General features: G+C 30.6%; 2 protein-coding genes across 3 annotated transcripts; both read right to left on the bottom strand.

Moving 5' to 3' along the window:
• Positions 1-55: 55 nt before the first annotated feature.
• Positions 56-12,342, bottom strand: LOC144840210 (transmembrane protein 184B-like). Of its 2 annotated transcripts, none has more exons than XM_078695942.1 (8): positions 11,885-12,342; positions 7,771-7,936; positions 7,310-7,400; positions 6,728-6,898; positions 6,109-6,278; positions 5,632-5,849; positions 3,820-4,080; positions 56-2,730 (listed from the first exon to the last, which is right to left on the bottom strand). In XM_078695942.1, exons 1-7 carry the CDS (start codon positions 12,209-12,211, stop codon positions 3,823-3,825), a joined length of 1,401 nt encoding a protein of 466 aa, XP_078552068.1. In that variant the 5' UTR covers positions 12,212-12,342; the 3' UTR covers positions 56-2,730; positions 3,820-3,822. The 2 variants fall into 2 exon arrangements, with proteins under 2 accessions (XP_078552068.1, XP_078552069.1); XM_078695943.1 differs by having other exon boundaries at positions 3,820-4,077.
• A 530-nt stretch (positions 12,343-12,872) lies between these two features.
• On the bottom strand, positions 12,873-25,393 carry LOC144841461 (cAMP-dependent protein kinase type I-alpha regulatory subunit-like). Its single transcript, XM_078697792.1, has 11 exons — positions 25,220-25,393; positions 19,558-19,719; positions 18,417-18,508; positions 18,166-18,227; positions 17,999-18,045; positions 17,588-17,686; positions 17,007-17,066; positions 16,754-16,814; positions 16,485-16,606; positions 16,002-16,083; positions 12,873-15,581 (listed from the first exon to the last, which is right to left on the bottom strand). Exons 1-11 carry the CDS (start codon positions 25,382-25,384, stop codon positions 15,409-15,411), a joined length of 1,125 nt encoding a protein of 374 aa, XP_078553918.1. The 5' UTR covers positions 25,385-25,393; the 3' UTR covers positions 12,873-15,408.
• Between the last annotated feature and the right edge of the window lie 332 nt (positions 25,394-25,725).

Genomic DNA, 25,725 nt, shown 5'->3' with positions numbered 1-25,725 from the left:
TTATTTAATTCTTAAAAACTTTGCAGTAAATCACACTCACTTTTACATATATATATTTTTATTAAACTTGTGACAGCCATCGATACATACTACAATCATGGAGAGTATTTTCCTCCATGCTACAATAAACATATTGGTAGGTTTTAGCAGAATAAAGTCTATAGATAAAAACATACATCTTAAGTTTCTATAGACATAAAACTTCGCTTTGTGACAAGTTATCAATTGTTACTTTACGACTATAAAACATTTTTCCTACAGATTCTAAAACAAGGGAATACAGTATAATATGGAATGCAACATCTTCCAACATAGAAAGAATTACTTTTGTTTACGATTAAAATTATTGTCCCGAAAACATATACCACTATTATTAAACATCATACAATAAAACTATTTTATACACTTGTTTTTAATATTTATATACACGCAATACAAATAATTTGTTTCCTTTTATTGGAATAACTCATCTACAGATTTGTATATAGATGAAAGTCTTACATAATCTTTACATACATGACAACACATATATATATATATATATTTATATAATAAATGTCGGTACTTATATCCCTGTATTAGTAATGTTTATATAGTTGTATTCTAAATCTAAATCTACATTGAATGATAGAGATTTTAACCAGATGTGGTGGACATTTACTTCTAGTAGTGGTAGAACCCCACAGCCAGACAGGTCATTAAAATGTCTTGTATACCCCTTTAACCTCACCACACTGGGGCGTTTTGTATGGCGTGTGTAAACTCCACTTTCTTCCTAGGTGATGTGATAAAGGGGTATAACATGACAACTTTTATCAGTAACCATACTCGCACAGATAAGCATTTCCTAAAGCTCTGTCTACACTATCAAACTAGTTTTTTAAAAACTGTGAGGTGCCCAAATATGGTAGTGATATGATTTCATCATGTCCACATATGGGCACATCACACTTTTTTGTTTGATAGTGTAGACATAGCTTTAGATTGACGTTTTCTTCTCTTTTTTTTTTATTCCCATCCTTGCTAATTTGCATTGATGATCATCCACTCAACAGCTACACATTCTTGCAGTAAATCACTCCACAAACACAACAAATAAATAATTGCAAATTTCTAAATCATTTCATCAAGTTCCCCCTTTCAACTACCTCCTACCAGCAAGCCCTAGAGAACTTATTTGTGTGAGTGCAGTATAGACATAAACCTTTTAGTTTGATTTCCATCCAATACACAGAACTTTATATAAAACATCAATTTGTTTCACTTTTGTAATTTTTAAGTACTTTTGTAAATTGTGTTTCTTTTTGTTGTTTGAAATAGTACAATAATATTAAAAAGAATTTTCACTTTATATAATCTTTGTGCTATCTTTACAGTCTATATATCCAGTCTATATATCTAAACATTAAAAAATATATGTTTATAGTAACTGATTAAATTAAGTATTTACAATAAGTACAGTACCATGATTAAGATTACATTAACAAGGCATACAGAACATAGTATAGCATACATATTCAAGAATATTAACATTGGATACATCTTAAGAAATACTGATCATATTTTAAGAAAGCAACCTTAAGAACCGAATGTAAGTAAGTAAGTCGAAGGATGACAGTAAGTAATGGCGAGTTACTGTTCAGTTTTTAAGTCACACTGGTTGTTCGGTTATGGCTGACCGGTTATGGCAGGGAGTTATGGTGACATTTGGCTTGCAGTATTCGATTGGTCTGTAAACATCTTGGTTCAAATCCTATACAAAGCAATTTGGACAAATGTAGGATGGAAACTGACACAGGATATGGTAACCGACACAGGATATGGTAACCGACATGGGATATGGTAAACGACATGCGATATGGTAACCGACACGGGATATGGTAAACGACATGGGATATGGTAAACGACATGCGATATGGTAACCGACACGGGATATGGTAACCGACATGGGATATGGTAACCGACATGGGATATGGTAAATGATATGCGATAGGGTAATCAACATAGGATATGGCAATCACATGTTATATGGTAACCGACACGGGATATGGTAACCAACACGGGATATGGTAACCAACAATAGATGTACTGTACATTTTAAGCATTCCAAAATGATCTTAAGTACATAAACAACTCATTTAAATATATTTCAGTGTTTGTTAATTAAAAGCAAAATGATCTTTTTATATTAATAACAGCCTGTTACAAATAATAGGTAAAACACACCTCTCTTTCCTTTTTAAAATACATAAAAATGTGTGGCCTTTGTTTATAAATCAAAATAATATACAGAATAGAATTATTCAACAGTAAAAAAGCTTTAAAAGAAGTTTTTAACAAAATTATAAAAATATAAGGCAGCTAATATAATACAGATGTGTCCCTTTTAGTGAAAATGTGAAGAAAAGTACAATTTGAGATAATTAATAAGAACAATAATTTAAATTGTATAAAACTTAAATAATGTTACCAATTGACGGGTGAAGGAAAAATTATAATACTCATGATTTATATCTTGTTATAATCTGAAATTCAATATTGTTATTATTGCTTTTAAGAAATTATTATAATAAATTATTTGCAAAACTGTACTCATTAAATCATTTCTGGTTAAAACATGTTGCTTTATTTCTGGGTAGCACCACCTAAAATCTCTTACTTGCTAAAGATCACAACAGCACACAGCATCATGGTTAAAAGACATAAAACAATGAAGCTATATAACCATCTCTAAAACAAACAAAAACATACAAACATAAATATATATTTCAATAAGAAAACTAAAGATGTATGTATGCAACACAAAAGAGTGAATGATGATTAAGTATACTGACAACAACCTCCCCAGTACACTCATACATACCTTATCCAATCTCAGCAATTCCACATCCAACCCAAAAACAAACAAACTAACTCCAAGTCACCCCAACTTCCCCCCCCCCCCCCCCAACCACAAAGAATTACAGGCAACATAACAACCTATAATATACATATTAGACACCTACACCGGCTTAACCTGTTTGCACAAGTTTAGTTAGACTAATACATTAATAACCATTATGTGGATTGTTAATTTTCCTGATCCCATTCATTATTCATTATACTTCAAAAAGTTCCATTTTGTTAGCTGATCATACTAAAAAGCATAAGCCAATGCACAAAGAGGTTGAACAAAAGGAAAGTATTTGTAAAGAGTATGGGTGCAGTAGTATGACTTCTATGAAAAGATTTCAATAATAACAGTGAGGTATCTGTGTATCTGTACTAGATACAATATTAAAGAAATGATGATTACTGAAAGTGATTATACCATAGGTATATGTCCAGCTAATATGGGAAAGAAAAGACTGTGGAATAGAGGCAATCATTCAGTGAATTGAGTTGTAAATTCTACTAAAGGCTTCAGGAATAGAAATTAAAATACAATCAGTGAGTGAGTTAGAATTCTGAGCTCTAGAGTCAATCGATTACTTGCAAGTATGGGATGGAAAAGGAATAAAGCATATACCAACTCTTGTTGGTGAATGTGTGTGTTGAGTCACCAACTACTTTCATACAGTAATTAGGCAAAGTATGGAATGGAAAAAAAGTATAGAATGGAAAATAGGTAGGAGTGTCAACATATGGTGTGTGTTGAATTTTAAAAATGGGACATTTTATAAGAAAAAGCAATACTAAGATAAGAATGAAGAAGGTTTATAAAACCAGGAAAAAGTATTTGCAATAGTGTCAATAAATATTGTGAGTTGTGAAATGGGACGTTTTTGTAAGCAAAGTGCACACATTGCAATTGCACCAATATATATAACTTAAGAATACCTCTTAAAATTCCTCATCAGAACTCAGCAATGTAGTTTTTTCATTGTGGCTTCGACCACTAAATGAACGTTGAGGTGGGGGAGGGTTATTGACGCTTTGGCTAGTGCCATTTGATTGGTAGTTGGTACCGTAACCCAACTCGAGGTCGTCCTTCTGGCTCTGTTGAGTGTACTGCTGGTACGCAGGTGAGAAGTTATGAATAGTGTCTTGCAGCACGTCCTTTGGATTCACCGTATCCTTAAGACTACTTGAGATACTCTGCTGAAAGACACAACATGTATTATCATTCTAATTTCATGAATGTTTCCCCTTTCTTGGGCAACAAATTTACTCTATGCAACATTAGACCATTTTTTAGGACACAGCATAGAGCACACTTTTGAGGACACAATATGTATTATTCTAATTTCATGAATGTTTCCCCCTTCTTGGGCAACACCATGCAACATTAGACCATTTTGGAGGACACAACATGTATTATCATTTTAATTTCATGAATGTTTCCCCCTTCTTGGGCAACACCATGCAACATTAGACCATTTTGGAGGACACAACATGTATTATCATTTTAATTTCATGAATGTTTCCCCCTTCTTGGGCAACACCATGCAACATTAGACCATTTTGGAGGACACAACATGTATTATCATTCTAATTTCATGAATGTTTCCCCTTTCTTGGGCAACAAATTTACTCTATGCAACATTAGACCATTTTTTAGGACACAGCATAGAGCACACTTTTGAGGACACAATATGTATTACTCTAATTTCATGAATGTTTCCCCCCCCTTCTTGGGCAACAACTCTATGCAACATTAGACCATTTTGGAGGACACAACATGTATTATTCTAATTTCATGAATGTTCCCACCTTCTTAGACATACTGTAGATCATTCTGGAGGAAGTGTATAAAAGCGAACAAAAAATGAAATAGTTTTTATTGATTGTGGTGCCTAAAACATTTTCTTTCTCCAAAATGATCTACATTACATTACAAAAATATCCAAAACAATTGTTATCAAAATAAAATTAATGTTTAAACTGTTACAGAACATGCTTTTTTTATGGTCTTCCTCAAATTAAAATTAAATCTTTGGAAAAATATTGTTCAGTTTAATTAAATGCAATCATTTAATGATGTAATCATTATGGCATACAAGAACCAGAAATTCATTTTAGTTTGAGAAAGATATATTTACAAGACAAAATAAATAAATTATAAATATTTAAAATGTATTGTTAGAAAAAACATTGCATAATTAGAAAATAACAAAACATAAATATAATGAAAAAATTCCACCAATAAACAAGTTTAAAGATAAGTAAAACAAAATTATTACTATTTTAAGTTTATGAAACATGTGTAGATGTTAGAAATGAATGGCCATAAGAACAGACCAATTCATGCAAGATGTCGTAACTATTTAACAAAATGTGAAAATTAAATATGTTATAAATATATTATAATAATTAAAACCAAATGCTTTTGTTACCTTTAATTACCCTGCTAGAAATGTGAAATGTGTTATTAATAACGAAAACAAATTTTTTACCATACATTTAATAAAGAATTATTAAATGAATGTATGTATAAATGTATACTTTTCACTTTTCAACAACCCTTCTCCACCTTTGTAGTTCATTATCCACTTTTTTATTGAGTCATTGACTTTGTGAGAGCATGTTTTGAAAGCGTTCCATCAAAATGTGCTACAAAACTGTAATCTGTAAATCTCCTAAACCCCTGATAAAAAACAAGTAAATAAATCTACCTAATTCAATATTTGACACGATAGCGGGAAAGCTTACCTTCATCGTACTTCCACGTGTTAGTGACTCTGGATTACTTTGTTGATAAATCGCGTACGGGAATGCATACCGCAGTCCAATTGCCGCAAAGAACATCTCAATACAGATGAGAAAGTTTTGGTAGCCAGCTGACACTAAACCAGATGTAATGACTGTACCATCAGACGCCTGAGCAGGGTCTATTATACCTCCTAACTCCAGAATAGCCAACAGAAGACCTGGCCAAAGATGACAAAGATATTAAAGATGTATTGTCCCCAAAAACATTTTATGACAAAATAAACAGTTAAATTCAACCAAAAAACCCATTGGCTGCCAGCCCATTTGACTATTTTTTCGCTTTAAATTACAGCTTTTTCAGGTAAAAAATTGTTTAAAAAAAGAATTTTTTATTTATTTACAATTTATAATTTCAAAATAGAGAGGTAATAGTTTTTAAGCATGCCTACCAATGTCAATTAAAAAAAAAAAGGTTACCTTGCCAGAAAGAAACAAAGATAACAGACTTGACCATAGCAAACTTGAGCACCGGGTTGTACGCAGACAGGAGGTCTTTGGTGGCGTGGTAGAATAGGAACAACGCGTACAACGACAAGCTCACAGATATATTATAGATAATCGTGATGTACAAATATCCTTCAGTAGGGCTAGAAAAAAACAAATTAAATATATTTTTAATAAATATTGTAACAAATTATGTACAGTATGTATTATGTATACAATTAAAAAACAGTTATATTTATAATGTACATATGTATTGACATCATTAAACTGAAAAGCACATAAGCAATGTTATTGCAATTTCAACAGTAACTCCCATAGGTAATAATAAACTACAGTATGTAGTCTCACTATTTTGTAGTTACATAACTGTATGGATTTTTTTTGAACGAAAAGGCATCAATTTTAATCTAATTTTGTACAAAGGAAGTACTATTGTAAAACTTTAATTCATTCTAATTTAAGTGTAAATTAGGATTTTCAGTTTTAGTTATACTCTTGTTGCTAATGGTTAATTTAATTTTGTGTATGATGTCTTGGAGGTGAACAAGTGTTACCATGATTAAATAAAGTTTTATTATTATTATATACTTACGAAAAGTCACCGTCCGAGTATTTATCAAACGGGAGAAGAATGAGTGTTGCCAGCGCCATCATTGGCTTAATTATACAGAACTGTAGCGTGGCTTGCTTACAAAAGCGTAAAAATGTTATTGTGTATGCTTTTCCCTGTAAACAACACGTACACCAGTACCACTTGGCAGGACTAGGAGCAAAGACAAACAAAAATAATTAATAACACCATAAATTCTAACATATGTTTGTGCATATTAAATTTGGAGTAACAGTCTGTGTGGTAGGCTTGTCAATTTGTGAAAATTGTTATCTTTGTTCAGTACCATATAACAATATGAAATAATAAGATACATAAACAATGGTACTGCTATTACTTTACAGTTTAACAGCACATTTGATTTGTAACAATATAAAGTACATTTATCATTATTATGATGGTAAAAAAAATTGATTAAAGGCCTTTAAATATTTTAAACTGTATATCCTCTTTATTTTGTGTGAACTCCATTGTAATGTTAATTTAGGTTTGGGTCTATTGCACTTATAGAATGGATGGAAAAATCAAGGGATAGCTTAATTTATGAATAGAATGGTTACTCACGTAATTTGTTTACCACGTATCTCTGCCATGATCGTGCTTTCGCCACCAAGGTACTCATAACAAAGACTTAAAAAGTTGTATATTACAAATGCTAAAAAAAAATATTGATAAGAAATTTTATTTTCTTTTATCAAAAATATTCAAAAACTTTATGCTACACTGATTTTAGGGTAGTGTCTTATTGTCTTATAAATAGGTTCTCTCTCATATTATCAACGTTACGCCATGAAAAGAAATGGTGAGGTATGCCAGGGTGAGGCAACCTATGTGAGGGAGGGAGGAATGTTTAAGGTGTTAATTCTTTTTAAAATTATGTTCTCCCCTTGGACAGGAAAAAGGCCTATATCGGTTTATCCAGGTAAATAGGCACACTATAGACTAGGAACTTTTTAAAGCCATGCAATAAGTTATAACAAGCTATCAATGTGACCCACATGAAGCAGACAGCAATTCTTATTTACCTTCATAACAATCTCTTATTGTACCAAAGTACACATAATAATGATCTTTACTAAAGAATAGTAAACTAAGCCATGATTCAAAGGCGTATATAGGTACGATGAACAAAATTCTGATGATCCATCGTTGCTCTCCTGGGCATGTGTAGTGCCGAAGGTGCATGTAAATCTGTTGGGAAATTATTAATAAGGAATCTATTATTAAATAAAATATGTTAATGTATGTATTCACTGCAGTAGCTTGATAGTTGATTATAGATATAGAAAAAAAACACATCTCATCTCAAAAACAATTTTATAGCAAAGTAATTCAATTGTTTATTACAACATTAAAACAAGCCTTTAACAATCCAGTTTTATTATCAATGGTTTCTAAACTAATTGTGACATTAATTACTATTTGACATTTTAGCACTGTACAAACCAATCACATTTATAATTAATAACTAATTACTAATGCTGTTTTGGTCACAGTATGTGTGTATATTAATCTTTTGTACTGTATAATAATAATAATAATTTATTTGAACATACACTTTTGTAACAGTGGCACACATTGATATGAAGGTGTGTTCTACATCAAAATTTACTAAAACCACATTACAATGCTAACTAACTATACAATTTACAACAATAATAATAATAATAATAAAAATGTAATAATAATGAAACCAAACCGGACTCAGATCTAGCCTCTACAAATCCCTATTTTTCTTTAATCAATATAACTTTAATAACATATAAATTTAAATTAATACAAATAAAATACTACTACTAATAGTAATACTTGCCAAGTATTAATAGTAGAAGTAGTTATATTTTCTGATTGCTTTATTATTATTCAATAATGTGTCATTATTAATGTAATAAGCATGTGATCTTTTTTATGAGGTATACAATTAGATAAGTCAATGATAATCACATGATGAGTGCCATCAAATTGGCATATCTAATCTGTATCTAAGCTATACTATTTTGTTTACTTTTTTTACTGTAAATAGAGTAAGGTTCAAGTATAGGGGATTCTATTTAGGAAAGGGGGACATTACGGTTATACTGTAGATGTAGTCATGCAGGGTAGAGGGAATCCAAGCCTAATGTGTATTCTTAAGCTCTGTCTACATTATCATTTAAGTTTGACAAAAAAAGTTTGATGTGCCCAAATATGGTAGTGATAATGATATGCTTATATAGGGTAGTGATGACATCATCATGTCCATATATGGGCACATCACATTTGTCTCATAAAGTTTGATAGTGTAGACAGGCCTTTAGTGGCTTCTATGCAACTAATTTTCACGTAGTATTTCCTCTAAAAACACAATTTGAAGAGGGTTTTTGGCGACTTCAATCTACTGTACAGTTTAATTTTCATCCAAAGGATTTTTTTTTTTTTAGCATCTTCAAAAGTTCAAAAACAAATTTGCTTATTCAGTCCCCCGCCCCTCACATAGTCATAAGTTTTTCTAAAGATGACAAACAACAACATGCAACATGATTAAATTATTTTATTTTGGCTGAACTACAATACAAAATATATCTTTTGAATAACGACTAAGGATATCAATATGTTATTGTATTATTCCCTGGTTACAGGAAGCTTCCCTTTTGTATTAAAATCAATTTAGATACATCTATCTGGCTATGAAAACACATGGTTTTGATGACATATTATTCACACAGAGTTATATAGTCTGAAAACATAAATAAAACAGTGCAAATTTGCACTGCATGAATTGACTCTAAACATTGTAATCAAATTCTCAAGCTCATAATAATTTATACTGACATATTCAAATCAGATACACGCAGTTGTAATGCATTAGCTGCAGAAAATAGAACTGCTCACAAGTGCTCATTAGCTCATTAAATTACAATCTAAAAAATTGTTAGTTTCAGCAACTCATTCCCATGTTATTAATCATGGAATGTCTTGTTTAGTTACATTTTAAATGTTATACACGGCTATTAAGTTGTAATGGTGAAGATTTTAAAGAGGCCGACAACATGACAACATGATGTAATGAACATTCAGTAGCTTATTATTACAATTTATTACCATACTTATGGTTGTCGTGCCGTACTTATGTAGCTACAATTCAGACTATACCATTTTGGTTAATAGGGTATATTTGATTAAACGTTGGTGACCTTTGAAATGATATGGCTGTTTACGTTGTTTAATGCAGTATAATTGTAGATAGTCTTTCAGTACACAGATTTTCATTTCGCCATAGAGATATTATTACTATGATTTGACTAACATTTCACACATTTATCTTAAATAACTCTGTTTCTTAAATTTTGTAATCAAAATTTTATGGATCCATTTTGTTGATTTCTATATACTGAGTGTAAGATACTGCAATAAATATTGTCATTAAATTAATTGAAAATAAATGTAAAAATCCACCAAGTTGAATATGATATTAGGATGTGATGAGAAAAAGGAGATATTAATAATCTATAAATATAGGGTGGGTTAGGATTAATAATTTGTAATGTGTTTTTTTCATTAAATTTAAATTTTTTCATCAGCTTTTATCTTCTACAAAAGATTATTTATTATGGAACAAAGAGTATGAAATTATAATTTTGATTAGTTATGAATGACTGTAGTGACAAAACAGTTTCGTTTTCTATGCTCTCAATTGGTAATCCTTGTCATATTTAATCAATAGAAAGTTTATAACATTAGATAGAATTGTTCTTCTCAGCTTATTATATTGAATATGCTGGATATTTTTAACAATTGAAAAATTTTTATTTTTTTATTCATTGGACTTGATAATGACCCCATGATGGAGTCGAAACGTCGTTCTTTTTTAAGCGTTATTTTTATATTATGAATTGAAAAATTGTTTAAATTAATTACTTTGAATTAATGACATATTTCAAAAAAGGGTGATTAAGGATGAATTAAACAATTAGTGACAGATGTTAGTCTAGGCATTTATGTTACAATTCTAAAAGGCAATACTTTTTTAGAATTTCTAAAAGTTCTTAAAGTTTAATAAAAATTTTAATTTAATTTCACAATAATGTATACTGGTAGTTGTAGTTTGTATACTGTTTGATTTTGTTGTATTAATTTTTGTTATTTTTATTTGTAAACAGAATTTGTTTGGTATATTCTCATTCCTGTTTTGTTTAACAAAATTAAATCTGACATTGAGCATTAGAACATGATTTTCACTATCCAATTAAAAATACATGAATGGATGTCACATTTCAGTGAAAATGTCAACAAGATATAAATTACTACACTAGTTGTAAAAAATGTCAATCTCAATCAATCGCAGTCAGTGAAAAATATAAATTTAGACTGAAATATTAATTATTTTATTAATATCCTGATTTTGTCCAAATATATATTATATTATCAAAGCACTAACATTATACAAGGAATAATGTTGATGTTATATCTCACTGATTAATTTGAAACTTCCGTATATAAATAATTAATAAAAATTATAACTATTTCTAAAACAATGTGTAAATTCGAAACAATTCAAAACCAATCCAAAATTTGTTTTCTACATTAAGAAAAAACTGGAAGAGATGTTGCCCTACAGCAATGTTTATTATTTGTTTAAATATGAATAATGAATAATATTTATAGAAATAAATAATAAATATTAATGCTTTAAAGAAAAAATCATTTTTTTAAATGTTTTTGTTGAATATACCATTTTTAATTTTTTACATAGGAGTACTTTGACCAAAAATGAGATCGAAAAAAAAAATTATTTATCTGAAGAAAACTGTAATTTAATGCAAAATGTATTGGTTAAATTTTGAATCTGTTTCATTTATCTTTTTATAAATGAAAACATTTTTCATATAAACTTTATTAAAACTGCGAAATAGCTTATTCAAAGTCTTTGTTTTTATTAATCTTCATTTTTCATGTTTTTTATTGTTTTTGACAATACTGTACATCTTTACCATTTTAAAATATTTTTTTATATATTTTTTTTATATATTTGTCTATATTTTATTTTTAAGATAAATTTATATTTTTTTATCACCATAGGCTTGTTAATTCAAGTCTATCTCTATCCCCCTGTGTGAAATTTTAATAAATATATTGTGTTTTCAAGTTGTTTTACTTTACCTGATGACAAGTTATAACAACTGCTAGGAAAGCAAAAAATCCAGCAATAGCGTCACATGCTCCTGTTTGAAGAAAATTAGTTTCTATCATACTTAAAAACGATGGCGTAGTCAGATCATCATCCAACGTAGCCGAAGAATTCTGTCCATTTTGTTGTGTTGCTAGGCCCCCTGTTGTTGGTAGACTACTCGCCGACGACGATAAGTTCAAACCGGGGTTTGTGAGAGACTCAGATGACAGACTACTACCAATATTAGCCTGGCTGGTTGGTCGGATTGTCGTTAAATATTTTGTAGTTTGGACAGTAACTTCTGCTGTTGTCGCCATCGAACACAACCACCAAATATAAATTATCAGAAAAATATCAAATTTAAAATTGATTTGTCTGTTTTTGTACGATATTATCGAATCATTTTCTAAAACAAAATAATACAGATGAATCAATATGGAGGTGTGTATCAGTCATTGATCGTACGTTTTGTCGTTTTTGCAACACTGAGAGCGCTATATCACTTCTTTCGTTTCCTCGTGCACTACCTTTCACCACCTGTATGTAAATAAAGTCAATCGCGCGCGGATAAATCAGATACGCGGCGTGTTTATATCGGATGTGCGTGAACCGGATATGCGTGCGCGTGCGTGAACAGACGCGTTTCCTTCTTTCATTACATAATAAAAAACGTGTAAACCAATAAAATTTACATTTTACACTATTAAATGATTGATGATCATTTTTTTTTTATTTACCAAAAATGATCAATGATTTTGTGAAGTATGAATGGAAATGGGTGAAATACATAGTTTCGTTTTCAAACCTTCCTCTCCCTATGTATGTGAACTGGTTGTGGTCCCATGGCATTGCTAGCTTCGCACCCACCCAATTGAAGCCGTGTGATCCATAGAAGGGTAGGAAAATTAAATGAAGCATTGAAAATTAGAAATTATGATCAGTCGGGTATGATTTTACATTTTACCATATACAAGAATAAACAAAACAAACATTTTCAGCAAATCTTATTTATTATTAATCTCTGTTTAATTACGTTACCACAAAAATGTACGGAATAAAAGGATGAATGCAAAAGCAGCTAAATGACAACGTCAAATATCAATGGAATCATTTAGGAATGCACTAATAATTATCTATTTTATAAATATCTTTTTGTAAAGCATAAATTACAGCAACTATGTGAGCACATTTATGCCACCTCTTCTATTACAAGTTACTGTTAAGTAAGGAGTAATAAAGTTAGGCCTACAAAGCAAAGACATACATACAAATTATTTTTGACCAATCACACACAACAGTTTGAATAGTGATTTTGAGTGGTCAAATTACTTCCATATACATCCTTGTTTTGGGTTAGTAGTAGAAACAAAGCTTTATTACAATCGTGTATAATAAAAGAGTTTTTGCTGGGAAATGATCACATAATTAAGATTTGCTAATTACATTCGTTCATTGCCGATAAACTTTAAATATAACAATATTTTGGTTTTTAGCACTTGGTCTACAATGATGTCTATATTTCCATCAAGCATTTTTCCCATACACATTGTTGTAACCAAAATATGGCTATACTGTACTACAATTAAGTTGATTTTTTTACATGCAATAGCTCATTAAAAAATTAATATTGGAATCATATTCATATGATGGAGTAATGCATTATAAACCTTAAAATCTTTGTGCAATATAGTGTGTTGTGTTAGCATTAGCATTATTTTATCAATCACTTATGGAAAGAATAAAAAACATAATTATGATTTAACTTCCAAGCTTTCAAATCCAAAAAGTATGAATTCGAAACCAGATATAAATCTTAATTCAACTTAAAAAATGTAGTTACTACAAATAATCCTGAGCAACAAGTGTAAAATTACTGCAGTAACTGCAGGTGACATATTTGAATGGAAGATATAAATACTGTACATGCTTCATTTCATTGTTGGACTAAAGTGATTTTATTTCCCATTTTCCAGTAACTAACTCATAACATATATTAAACTAGATATATATATTATATGTAATCACATATGTTACATTACTAAACCACCATTCACACTACAAAATTATTCATAATAAAATAATATTCTTGAAAATATATGATGTAAAATCTTTGCCAATCAGATAACGTGTGTACATTTACATTTAACCACCAGATTACAATTAGTTTGTAGTGTATAAATAATAAACATTTGAATAAATTGACAATGAAATGGAATGACTAATTATAATACTTGTAATACATGGGTGTTCTCTAATTGTTTGTGGAATCTTAATAGCATATCAGGGCATAAACAGCAAATGGTTGCTATAATTATTATGTATCGAGGGTGACCGAATGCTGTATAATATAAGGCAATCAATGTCATGAATTGTATGCAAAACATTTCCAAATTAAATGCATTTTAATTATATCCTAGAAATGTATTCCAAACTAAGTCCGCTTTTAAACTTTCGGAAGAACCATCACCAATTTATCTGTGCCCCTTTTAAAACAACATTACAGTTAAACTAAAGTTGAAACACACATGAGCCTTTATATAAACGTACACGGATACTATATACACCAAAGAACAGTACAGAAGACGATTGGTATAGGCTAAAGTCTGATTTCCAATGAACGCAATAATAGTATAGCAAACAAAGTCTGGCAAAAAACTAATTTGAATGCCCTGCACTCAGTTATAATTCATAATACCATTCTAACCTGTTAATTTTATACGCGTTTACTTACTTACTATTTTTGGTTAGGTAGCCATGCACGACGTCCAACCTTCAAATACTATAGACTGCTTTGTTCTAAATTACAATATCTTAAGCAAAATACAAGCTTTTTGTACTTATGATGCACTAAATAATCTTTATACTGTATTTTTGGTAGATTCTGAACCAATATTAATATTGGGAAATAAAGAATATAATGCCAACTTTTTTTTAACGTTTACAGTTAAAACGCACATTGGAAATCAACGTTAACAATAACCCATTTACCTCACAATGCCAATACATATATACCGTAGAATGAAACATCTTATTTACAAGCCTGTAGTAGAAAGTAGAGCTAAAGGAAGCAACTATTCATTGTGTTTTGTCCGAGTACAGTATGTGTGTGTGATTTAAAATACATTCCAATGTAGAAATCAAATACTCCTGCAGGTCTCAATAAGATTTATAGTAGGCAAACCCCTTTGGGACCACATATGTATTCTCTTACGAAAGGAGCTTTGCTTTAAGTCTCTCTATATTTTGTTTCAAATTAATTAATTTAAGAGAGATTAATCTGTTCTTGGGTAGATAATAATAAAAATACTTGTATTGTATAACATGTTAATAGGTTTCTGATGACCTTTGTACAGAGAAGGTAACAAGCATTTTTTTAATTTATATAATTAGTTGTTTGTACTTTTACTGGGTTCTCAGCTTATTATAATGTGTGCATGTAACAAATGCACATGGCACAACTATATATTTAGACCTGTGTGATCCTCTAATACACAAGATGCATACACATTACCCACTAAACTGAGAGGGCGACGAAGCTGTTGTACTGAGAGATGTTCCTCTTCAATATATCGATGCACGGGCCAAGAAGCCTCTCAAATCGCTGTCTGTCAAGCTTAACGCATTTCAATGGTCCACGGGCAACAACGGTGGCAGCACGAGGGCGGTCCAATATCAACGCAATTTCACCTGTAAACAACAAATTAATGAGCAAATGTAGAAATCAACATTACTAGAATATTACACTACATCAACACAAGGTTAAATAAACTCATCGAAACATAAGTTTTAGAGAATAAGTTTTTCTCTACCCATTTGGTCATAGGTATAGTGTGTATAATTGTACACAATTAAAGTCCATTGGGAATCAACATGTGTACACGCAACTCTTCAGTCGAATTTTACAATTCTAGATGGTAGCTCCAAAGAATAATGTACTACGTAAGAGCTGGTAATACATCTTTGTGATTGGTCAGTATTAACTTTATGTGATAACCCTAAATTTTGTTCACTTCACAATACAGAAACTATTTCGGTTACAGCATGAGAGTAAAATATCTCACTAAAAACTGTTTATATCACCTTGACAATAAAACAAATTTAACATACCAAAGTAATCTGATGATCCTAATTTGCTGACTTCAATGAAGTCTTCTGCATCTGTTCGCCGTTGAAGGACCGCTGCGCTACCCTGAAAGTAAAAAAAAAACATGAAGACATGTTTGTGAAAAACAAGCATTGATAGTTTATGGACAGTTATAATCAGTACAATGGTTCTGACAAAAAGGTATTCAACATGTTTAAATGATAATGCTTACTCAATACAACAATGACTCATGTTAACACTCATTCAACTGTACTTTCTAAAGTTCTGTCTACACTATCAAACTAGTTTGACAAAAAAGGTGTGATGTGCCCAAATATGGTAGCAATATGCTTAAATATGGTAGTGATATGACATCATCATGTCCATATATGGGCACATTACATTTTTTTGTCACGTAAAATTTGACAGTGTAGATAACTTTTATTGTTAACACATAACATATATCGATAACATACTGCATATATGTATCATTTTGAGGTTCTTACCTCCACAATAATGTAGAAATCATCTCCAGGCTCCCCTTGGGTTACTACACTCTGACTATCTTCAAATTGTACAGGGACAAGAGCATCTGCTACAGTCAACCTCTCCCACTGGTCTAGACTATCTGCAATGATAATTCACAGAGAAAATTGAAAAATAGTTATAACAACATGAAATATAGTTTCGGCTCTTACCAGATGAGTAAACAAGTTTCATTTATTATTCGTATCCTCATGTTTTTTGTATATCTACTAAATTGTTTTCAACTTACCAAGAATAGAAATCTTTGACAGCAAGCATTCATACATGCCCCTTTTTCTAATAGTGGAACCCTAAAAAATAAATATTTGTGTGAACAGCAACCAAATTTTTAAATGGCTCTTAAATATCTTTCCATAGACATTTTGATGTGGCAATGCATCATTGTGGGCAACAGCAAACTAATTTTGCAATATTAGATATATCTTTCACAATTGTTGAAACATGAAAATGTTTAAAATAAAAGTAAGACACAATAACTTTACCATCAAAATTCTCCTATAGCTATCACGATCAATGCCCCACAGTTTGAGGTCCATCTTAGCCTAAAGAAAAATGAAAATTAGATAACATACAGTACTATATAAGTAATATAATGGAGGATTTTTTTTCATCCAACAGCAAGAAACTCACCACTTACAGGATGGACAAACTATTTTATAATTTATTATCGTGCTTATAAACTTTAGACTTCGGAGCGGGGTTGAAAAGAGTGAGTTACAACCCTGGCACTAGGTCAGGATTGAACCCTGGACCTTGAGATTGGAAGGCAAGTATGTTAACCACCAAGCTACAGCTCCTCCAATTACCTCTAAACTCATTCATTCTAATTTGCTTAAAACCAATGGGTATTGAAACTCTCCAATTACAGCAAAAGTACTGTTTTAAGCTCTGTCTATACTATGAAACTATTTTGACAAAAAAAGTGTGATGTGCCAAAATATGGTAGTGATATGTCCAAATTTTGGTAGTGATATGACATCATCATGTCCATATATGGGCACATCACAATTTGTTGTCACATAAAGTTTGATATTGTAGACAGAGCTTTAGTTGATGGACTAACCTTTACAGTAGCGGCTCTTGGAGTACCATAGATGAGGGCCAGCTCACCGAAACTACCACCATCACTGATAGTCGTTACCATGTCACCGTTTACATATACCTAAAACAAAAAGACAATATAATGATACTAAAATAACAACAAATTAAATTGCTCTGCAAACAAAAAAAAACTGTTTTTAGGTGCTTTTTTTTTTTATCTTTTGTGGGTCTCTCCCATCTTTATTCATTCATTAATTCAACTGTTTTTAGGTGCTAATGGAAATTAATCTTTTGTGTATAAGGATTATTTGGTTCGTCTATTCGGCTCTCTTTATAGATTTGAAAAATTCATATATAAATGCATACTGAAATATATTTCTGAATATATACTGAAGTATACTTCAATTAATTAATCTATCTACTATCTGCTTACCTCTACTTCTCCTTTATCGATTACATAAAAGTTGTCACCCTCATCACCTAAAAAACAAGAAGATGTGTAAGAGAAGTGGTCGAATTCTATTTATACTCCAGTTTATACATCATAACCTTAAAGTATTTGTTCCCTTGTATATCCCTATAAAATCAATGTTTTCTTACCCTGTTGAATAACCACTTCTCCTGCATTGTGTTTTACAGGGAACATAGCATCAAATATGTCACTGAAATTAAGAACAAAAGATATGAAAATAAATGGAGAAAGCAACATCTTTTTAAAAAAAAAACACCCCAAAACCTCTACAGATAAATGAATCTTCTTTGTATCTTATGTATGTCTTTATATTCTTTTCCAAATAGTTCTGACACTTCCAATTATTGTTTAAATTAGATATCATCAAAAGACTGTTTACCTTCTTTCATTGTCATCAAGATGAGCAAAAAGCACATTCTTAGCAATTGCTTTAGACAGAGCTGCCATGGTCTTGTAGTCCTTAGGCACAACCTAACAAAGAGAACAGGAGCAAAAACTTACACACATGTACAGTTATTTAATAATAAATTCAGAGCATGCATTCTTTGAACTAAAGCTCTGTCTACACTATCAAACTAGTTTGATGTGCCCAAATATGGTATTGATATGACATCAATATGTCCATATTTGGGCACATCACATTTTGTTGTCATATAAAGTTTAATAGTGTAGACAGAGCTTAACAGAGTGCTTTAGTGGGTTGCACAGCATTTTTTTATTGTCGGTTTATTTTTTCTATTTCAAACACCAACTGCATAAATTAAAACCAAGGTACAAGAATTGAACATTACCATGAAACCCCAGTGGTCTAATGGTTACAACATCTGTAATTTTAAGAAGGATCTAAGTTTGAATCTGAGTTTGGAATTCTTCATTCGATTTGCTTATCTTCATCATTTCAAAATGAATCAATTTTTAGTATATCACCATGAAGTGGTTTAGAATGTCTTTTAATGGCTATATATATACACTGGCCATAATATAGAGTTTCTCTAATGCATGTAAATTTATATACAATAAATACTACTATAAAATTTATATGAGACAATAAATGTAAACTGTATAATACAATGAATTGATAACAACACATTCATGATTACAGTCCATTAAAGATTACAGCTTAAATGATCTGTTTAGCTTTCACTGATGTCGCCTGTTTCATACACTTAACACTAATTAAAATTTCAACAAAGAAGAATAATATGTTGCATGTTAAATTAAACTACCGATAGTGCAGAGGTGCTTTTTGTATAAATATTTATTCTATAAATAATTTATAATATATATTATATGAAAACACTGTATAATAATCATTGGATTTATATAGCATTTAATGTCGTGAAAACTCTTAGAAAAAAGATATTTCATACCTGTACCAAAAAAGAGGACCAAAAGAAAAATTAAGCTATGGCAAAAAACCCCAAAACTAATTTAACCCTGGTGAGCACCAGTTGTGTGTCCTACACTCGCATCCTATCTATGAAAAAAAGTTGACATTGAGATGAAAACATGATACTTACTTTCTTCACGTAGGACTTAATCTCATGTTCAGTGACGACCTCAGCGCTGACCCCTCCTCTTCTGCGTCTGACCGGTGGTACAGTCGTCGGGGACACTTCATCATCCCTCTCATTCTCGTTGGATGATGATGTTGATATTGGTTTGGGTTTTTTCTGAGTGTCCTTTAAAAAAAGACAAAGTAAATAGATTTAATTACATAAAAAAAATGAGAGAAATTAATGAGCGAAACGCCCAATGAATGCTATAAAATCTGCGCATGCAAGTGAAGTCAACATTACCATTCAAAAAACCTTTTCTGCTGATGTACGAAAATGAAAAACAACAACAAATTATCTTTGATAATTGTTGTCATAACAACGCCTAGAACAGGATATATTTTCCTTAACATACTGTTACAAGAAATTCCTATCCATTTCTTATGATATAGGGATCACCTCGAAATTAAAGTAAATTTCTTAAAGTAGTATGATTTAACCATACCATCATGTGAAGACGTTTTAAAAGTCCCTAAATCTCATAACATATATTTTTCTAAATTACTTGCAACCTAATGAAAAAGTCAATTTATATGGAATGAAACACAATGATACAGAATATCAACAGAGTCATTTGTTTAGTTTTCCTGGAATTTTATTAATTAAATTATATACGCTATAATTTATATTTTAAGCAAATTTATACAGAGTCATTATTATTGTCAGAAATAAAATATATAATTTAATTCATATAATTGTAGTTTACATTCTGAATAATAAGGTGAATACTTTAATAAATTATACTTTATTAAATTATGAATTAAAGTAAATAGTAAGGGGAAAAAACAACGATGTTTGACATTCTGAATGTACTAATCGCAAAATTCAGACGTGGTAAAATTTCCATCGTATGCAAAGAAAAACGTGTCAAAGTAACACTTTACAACAGCTATTACGGTGATATTAGATTATAGCAATTAACATATTACTTTGAGTACCGCGCATAAAGCACATAGAATGTATACTTGTAACTGGTTATATTAATTGTGATAGGCTCAGTGAATTCTACAGAAGGCATAGGCTAAAAGAATTTCTCTTTTTTAAAAAGTCTCACTCTTCTTGGGTTAATTAACATATTACTTTGAGTACCGCGCATAAAGCACATAGAACGTATACTTGTAACTGGTTATATTAATTGTGATAGGCTCAGTGAATTCTACAGAAGGCATAGGCTAAAAGAATTTCTCTTTTTTAAAAAGTCTCACTTTTCTCAAGTGGGTTAATTAACATATTACTTTGAGTACCGCGCATATAGCACATAGAACGTATACTTGTAATGTAACTGGTTATATTAATTGTGATAGGCTCACTGAATGCTACAGTAGGTATAGTCTAAAAGAATTTCTCTTTAAAAAAAGTCTCACTCTTCTGGAGTTAATTTTTAAAATCCTTTAAATAACACATATTTTATCTACAGTGGACAAAGATTTGCAACTCAAATTGGCCACAGTATATTTATAATATTAAACTATTTCTTAAACCCTACAATATACATTTAATGTTGTTACAATTAGTACTATAAAGTCAAGTACATTTATAAATTATATACCAACTCATGTCATGTATGATATTATTTCACAAGTATTAATGTATCTTTTAATATTAATTCTGACCATATGATAAGTCTATACAATAAAATAAATAATGTCCTTGGTACTAGAGTCAAGCAAACTTTTTAATAATATTTCAGAAATATTAAGTATGTATTTTTATTAATGCTTCTGACCATACTGTAGGTCATAATTAGACATAAGAAAATTGTATGAAATTATAATTTATGGTATAGTACTGTATATTTCTAAAAAAATTCTAAAAATTTTGTTTTAAAAAAAGGAAAAATTTGCTAGGATAGGATTCATTTCTTAATCTTAACATCTTAATTACACAGTATTTATTATGTTTTTTTTTTACAGTTTCTTGACTTTTTCAATGTCTGTATGTTATTAAATCTAAGATAGAGAACGGAGCATATTGTATGTTTGTTTTGTACACATGGGGTATGGAATGGTCATGGGAAGGTTGCATCAACTGCATTTGAAACCCGCCATGGGTCGGGTAATTTTCCTAAATAAAGAAAACAATTTGGAAATACAAAGAATAATTCCAAAATATTTCATTTTTAAAAAAACTTGAATACAACAATTCTATGTATATTGAATTCTATTTGTTTAATGCATAATGTATATAATAATACTAATGCAACACAGATATCCGCTCAAGGCATTAATTGTCAGCATCTGTTGTCATAAATAATTTATTATTATTACAGTATACGGGCGTGAAACAATTTTACTTACATCCCGAGGTGGAGTCCTATCCGAAGAAGAACTTCTTCTACGTATTTTTAAAAATGACCGTATATAATCCATACCCTTTTACGTCCGTTCCGCCTTAAATATCATGTCAAAGTTCAAAGATAAGTTCGCATAATTTTGAAATGCAATTACACCATATAAAACAATTATGCCGTAGTAGACGTGACTAGGTAAACAGTTTTAGATTTCGTATAAAGAGTAATGATTAAAGTATCTTAGTGGTTGTCTTGTGGCAACCGCTGAGAAAGATGGCTGCCTAGCAAAGCTGAGTCAACGATGGATTACTGCATTTACAGTAGGAAGAAAATCACTGATGCAAAGCCTGCATCATTATGTATCAATTACCGATGCAAGAAGAAACTCCCTAACTTCGTAGAAAAAAGTCAGTTTAATAATCTACATCTGCAAATCAATTACTAACAGAGATTTGAACACTTAGCTGAGTGGAAAAAAGATATAACAGAGTTTTTCAAGTAGTCTGTCTAATGGTTGTACTACAGTTTATTTTGCAATTTGCATTGATTACTATTCTTTAAAATAATTGACAAGATTGGTAATTAAATAAATAAATTGATCTACAATTTCCTTTATGTACAGTATTCCACTTTCATAATGGAAAACAAATAATTCTTGAAAACTGATACTTAATGGGACATACACATTGTTAGTCTAACCATTTGTACTAGAACAAAACTGTTAAAATAATTAATAAATGTATTCTCTTATAAATTATTCAGCCGCATTTCTGTTTTAAAAATTAACGAAGAATACAGGTAGTACGTATCAGTAATACAATACAGTATTATGTACAACAGAAAGAAGGGTGAGTGGAAGATATTTTACATACAGTATCTCAATTTGGTACAGTACAGTTATTGCACAACATACACTTTCTACTATAATACAGTTGGTACCTGTTTTCAGCCACATTTCTGTTTTAAAAATTAACGAGGAATACAGGTAGTACGTATCAGTAATACAATACAGTATTATGTACAACAGAAAGGGTGGGCGGAAGATATTTTACATGTCTCAATTTGGTACAGTACTGCACAATATACACTTTCTACTACTATATTAATAATAGTACCTGCTACCTGTTTTTTTTCTCCTCAAATTTTGTTCTTTTTTAGTCATTCTTGTCACAGTGCATTAAAACTATTATCATGCACTTATTGTATGCATACTATCCCAGTGGTAGTAAAGTTGGCTAAACGTTTGGCAAGGTCTGCTTAAACTTTTTGATTTATTCTCATAATGTTTACTGTAGAATGGCTTCTTTGTACAGTAGGTAGAAGGCATGTCAAATTTTTAAAAATCACATTGCTTACTAACTAATTACTAATATAGTAATATCCACAATGCATGCCATATTCTATGGTTATTTGGTAATTGTGGATAATAAACTATTTTCAGAACTAACTACATCTTACCATCAATCCTAGAGTTTTGTACTGTAATGTCAACATAGCAAAGTAATACGTTTTTCCCGTTTTAAATCCTTACTTGACATTAAAATAGCATCTGTCTGGCACACAGTTTCCTTTTAAATTGTAGGTATTTCTGTGACTATTGCCTTATTACATATTAATCATTTAACACCAAGTAAGTTAAGTGTCCTTCAGTGGCCTGAATCACAGGTGTGACATTTAATAGTCAATTAAAATTTAATAACATTTTCTTGTTTAGCACTACTATAGTATATATATACTATAATATTATTAACATCCAATACAATGTTGTATTAATAACTGTACATTTCATTGGATCTCAATAATCATGCTTATGAATTACACATGTAGGTGAAAATAATTAAATTTTACTGTACAGTATAAACTATAACTTAACAACACCACCATGATTATTTATATATAATTATACCAAAATATATTTGTCAGGTCGAAAGTTGAATTTGCAATCAATCCTCTGTTTAAGGGCAAATTAGATTCATTATAAAAAAAAATTAACATTCTTTTGTGATGAATGCAATCCAATATCCAGTTACTGTAGCCATTTAAACAATGAAGAGACACAAGCATGGCAAAAGCAATATGATTACTTACACTTACCAGGGAGATCTCCCTGTACTTACAGACTATCTACTAGTAGTAACCAGGTGTTAAAAAGATAAATAAAGATATACTAAGTTTTTTTTTAAAAATAAAATACAAATAAAATAATGCAATTTTGCAGTATTTATTTGTATTTGATATTTTAAATATTTTTTAAAAATTTAACATTTGAAATTTTAAATGTAATCAACCTTTTTAAGACCATGGAAAGGTTGTATCTGAAACACATTGAAAATTTATATTCACATGGTTTTCTATGGTCAGTTCGAACATGGATTAAGGAATAGAAGGATATGTATCAACGGTGACATAAAACTATTTTCCAACGCGCTCACCTATACTAAAGCACTGCTGCCAATCAAGCTATTTGAACTCTTTGTCTCTAACCGCAGCCCTCTATGGGACGCTGCGAATCAACTGTTACATTTTTTTAAAAACAAAACGTAGCCATGTAGAAATCGTATGCACAGTCTGATCTTTCCATTGACATGTCTGCATCGATTTGTTTAAATTTCATCACAATCGGACTACGAAAAGTTCATTTGACCATGTATGTCGTTACCGTGTACAGTGGTTTGCAATACAACAAACATGTTTTTAATATAGGCCTATGGCTAAGCATTGGTTTCTTCATGAATCTCCTTAATTATCGATGTGATTATATTTAAGTTGTAGTGCCTGGTGATTGGCTAGTGGTTATGTCATCCACATCACAGCTAATCACTAGTTGTCTCAGATATAGGGCTACTACAGATTATAAAATGCTACTTTAAGGTCATAAAAACATTCATGTCAGATTTCAAACATTTTGGCAAAATCAATGTTTTTTAAACCCAAAGGGTACTACAATTTACAAACAATTTTTATTTTCTAAACATGCGGGCGGGTGGTGGACGCAAATCTACAAATTTCATTCCAGTTGCATGGCTTACAATTTCTGAATTAAAAAAAATGAAAGTGAATCATGAATGAATTGAAAAACACCCAAAACAAATTACTTTTTTTTTTCACTTTTAACTAGGGCCTACCTAGGCTAAATATTTTGTATAAGTTACACTGGCTTAGGCTAGCTATAACATACATGGTCTATTAGATGTACACTCCAGGGGGGAAACCCCTAGGCCTAGCCTCTCTCAATAAACATAACCGTCGTACTTGTTGGTTGAAGGAGTTTGTTGTTGTTTTTGTCGGAGATATGTATTGTCGCCTAGCTAAGTGCTAGGGCCTGGCTTAACTTACCCCTTCAAGCTTTTCAAAATACTCTTTTAAGAAAGAAGTTGGATTCTCGGGTTGGTGAATACATAATTCAACAATACAGTCTTTCAACATTTGTTGAATATTGTGTTTTTGCACATACGCTTCGCATTCTTTTAGGCTCTGTTCGTCATCCATTCCAGACGCCATGTTTGTCACTTCACTGTGTATATGCAAATTTTGTTAATGGACCCAAACCATAAGCAACGCTTCTTGTAATTGGCTGAAGTTTTTAACTCTATCTTGCCATGGTTATCAATCTATAAATTAATATACAGGTCCATTGTATTTCATCTATAATTCGTCAAAGTGACGAATTAAATTCTAGTTTTTATTCATTTTTAATGCAAGTCTACTTTTTTTTCTCTTATATTATATTTTCTCAATATTAACATTCGCATAAACAACTTCGAATACAGTCAATGTTAATAATATTTATTTTATTTATTTTTTATTTTTCAAACAACTTAGAATAGAAGAATGAATGTTAA

This window comes from Antedon bifida, chromosome 4 (genome assembly GCF_963402885.1).
Source record: "Antedon bifida chromosome 4, ecAntBifi1.1, whole genome shotgun sequence".
Lineage (NCBI taxonomy): Eukaryota > Metazoa > Echinodermata > Crinoidea > Comatulida > Antedonidae > Antedon > Antedon bifida.
Note: the sequence above shows the minus strand (reverse complement) of the source record. Positions and strands in the feature narration are given on the sequence as shown.

Bases quoted from the DNA above. Each gene is read 5' to 3' on its own strand.
- LOC144840210 (XM_078695942.1), bottom strand. From the start codon at position 12,211: ATGGCGACAACAGCAGAAGTTACTGTCCAAACTACAAAATATTTAACG. The intron at 6,279-6,727 runs GTAAGTATATAA...GTTTTTTTCTAG, and splicing joins TACTCGGACGGTGACTTTTC to CCCTACTGAAGGATATTTGT. The intron at 5,850-6,108 runs GTAACCTTTTTT...ATCTTTGGCCAG, and splicing joins CTTTGTTTCTTTCTGGCAAG to GTCTTCTGTTGGCTATTCTG.
- LOC144841461 (XM_078697792.1), bottom strand. From the start codon at position 25,384: ATGGCGTCTGGAATGGATGACGAACAGAGCCTAAAAGAATGCGAAGCG. The intron at 18,228-18,416 runs GTAAACAGTCTT...TCTTAATTTCAG, and splicing joins CTTGATGACAATGAAAGAAG to TGACATATTTGATGCTATGT. The intron at 16,815-17,006 runs GTAAAGTTATTG...TTTATTTTTTAG, and splicing joins GCTATAGGAGAATTTTGATG to GGTTCCACTATTAGAAAAAG.